The sequence below is a fragment of the Sycon ciliatum genome, chromosome 9 (assembly GCF_964019385.1).
Source record: "Sycon ciliatum chromosome 9, ocSycCili1.1, whole genome shotgun sequence".
In the NCBI taxonomy this organism is placed as follows: domain Eukaryota; kingdom Metazoa; phylum Porifera; class Calcarea; order Leucosolenida; family Sycettidae; genus Sycon; species Sycon ciliatum.
Window position 1 is genome coordinate 13,763,727 of NC_088651.1, and position 2,324 is coordinate 13,766,050.

A 2,324-nucleotide genomic window follows, 5' to 3' on the forward strand; every position below is an offset into this window, starting at 1 on the left:
TAGCAAGAGTCCAAAAACAGTTAATGGACTCTTGCTACTGAGCGGCCTGTATATCTCATCGATCATGATGTTTTCTGGACTCCTAAACTATAATTGATTGGTGTACGTAAAGTGAATGATGAAGGTGCTAGGTAGTGCTTGGCTGGTAATGCTTGAAACATTATTGCTAGTTTCTGCTCAGTGCTCAAAATGCAAAACGTTAATTTTGCACAATCACACAAAGCTAATTTTTATTTTCGTTTTTTGTTATCCTCTCCCATGCCGTTGTACATAAGCGGCTTGCCGCGAATATGTCTATACTACTACACAAAAGCTAATGCTAGCTACTGTGAAAACTTTCGCCCGACATTGTATATGTTTCGCTATTTTCACGACCAGCACACATCCGCGAATATAAATCGCCGGAACTACTCCGTAAATAATTGACTGTGGACAGAACAAGATCCTACTGAAGAGACTGAATTGCAAAAGTGTCTCACCGTGGACCAGCCCAATTCATCAAAACATTCAGTACGCAAATTTGCGTGCTGCAAAAGTTTATCTCTTTGCAGCAATTACGCCAATCTATTCCTAATAACAATCGTGTGAGAACGCTACAAATCATTAGCCTGCTGTTTAATATAATGTGCACTAGTACAGCCATCTTCGCTAATAATGACTGCGGATATAACGACAATTCGCGAATAACGACAGAATTTTCATGCCCAGAGCAAAGTCCACTCCAACTGGAATGCATATAATGAGACTTCGGGTATAACGACACTTCGCGAATAAGGACACTTTTCTGATGCCCCGCCGAGTGTCGTTATAAGTGAAGTTGACTGTATGTCGTGTTCTAAAGATGATGAAACAACGTGACGAAGTTGTGGCCTCTTAGTAAATTGCAACGCCTTGAGCCGGATAGGCCAGTTTCAGCAAATATCCCCGGCCCGGGCATTCCATAATTATAGTATTTCCATGGGCATTCAAGTGAACCGTGACTTCACAAGTTGGGACTTGGCACCATAAAGTTAGATGTTTGAGAATGTGCGTCCCCCCCCCCCCCCCCCCCCCCCAGAAAATACGCGTGCAATGCAATCTTGAAGACCGACTAAAACCTCTGCGGGGACTGACCGTTGCGGGAATACCTGTAAGCATGATTTAAAAACTAACAATGTGTGCATTTGTCGGCAGATGAAGCAACTGCAGACAAAAAACGGAACAAAGGCCAATACAACTGATGAGTAAAAGCAAGAAAACGAACAGACAAAGCGATGGCCAGTGGTATACAGGGAAAACACAGCGCTAGTAATACGTATCAATGTAGCAAAGAAATTGTAAAAAGATAAAACAAAAATAATAATACTGGACTACAAAACTTGAAGACGAGCGGGGAGAAGTGTAAACAAATTTCGAGAGAGGAAAGTCGAACGCAGAGAGAGGAGAGTAAAAATTACTTGAAGTAGATTTTTGTTATCAACACATACAGTACTGGTGGTCACGGAAGAACTGGGCGGGGAGGGGGGGGGGGGGGCAGCCTTGTGGCCTAGACCGTTCTAATTTTCATCTGTCTACAGATGAGTACTTCGAAGTAACAGTACTGGTTGGCATGGAAACCGTCACCCGATTTTTTCGGGTGAAAAAGCCGAAGACCAAAACGAATCCACCAAAGCTATAGATAAGGCAGTGGGTGAAGCTGCACGCAAATACGACATTCACAAACGTCGCTACCCACTACGCAGTAGATATCATGTGCCTAAGCTACACTACGGGGGGCTAGGCAAACGGGGGTGGAATTCTAGGAGGCCTGCCTGCAATGCCTGAGATACAAATACAAATTAATAGTTATGATAATAAAGTGCCGGTGGGGCACATTCCTGGCGTGGATTACTTGGCGAACGCGAAGTTCGCAAGCTTCTGCGCAGACGCCTTTGTGGACTGCGCTACAATGTTGGCCGTGCTCGCTTCCGGCAGCTTTGCTCGCTTGGCGGCCGGAGCAGCTTGTTCTGTGGCAGCAGCAGCAGCACTACCGCCATTCTCCACTGCATCATCAACCTCGTCATCATCGCTGTCTATGAAGCGTGCACCACGCGACCGCTTGACCGGCGGTGACAGACAAGTACCGTCATCAAGGAGGCCGATGGAGGTGACGGCGGAGACGTTGTCACCGTTGGCATTAGCAGCATTCACCGAGTCTAGAAGCGGCGTAGCGTCCAGGCTATACTCTACAATGTTGTCTTCCAGACTGTCGGTCACCAGGGGTGATGGCGACGACGATAACACTGCAGCAGCAGCAGCAGGACCTGGGTCACCATTCGCTGTGGATGTCCTGGGAGCCTTGCGGC

The 2,324-nt window shown here is 46.6% G+C and overlaps 1 protein-coding gene across 1 annotated transcript in view; it reads right to left on the reverse strand.

The window, feature by feature from the left end:
- Positions 1-1,115: 1,115 nt before the first annotated feature.
- LOC135824923 (WASH complex subunit 2-like) overlaps positions 1,116-2,324 on the reverse strand; it is a 2,035-nt gene continuing 826 nt past the window's right edge. The window contains exon 2 of the mRNA XM_065337667.1: positions 1,116-2,324. This exon is cut by the window's right edge and continues 55 nt beyond it. Within this exon, the coding sequence (XP_065193739.1) occupies positions 1,867-2,324 (458 nt within the window). The 3' untranslated portion in view covers positions 1,116-1,866.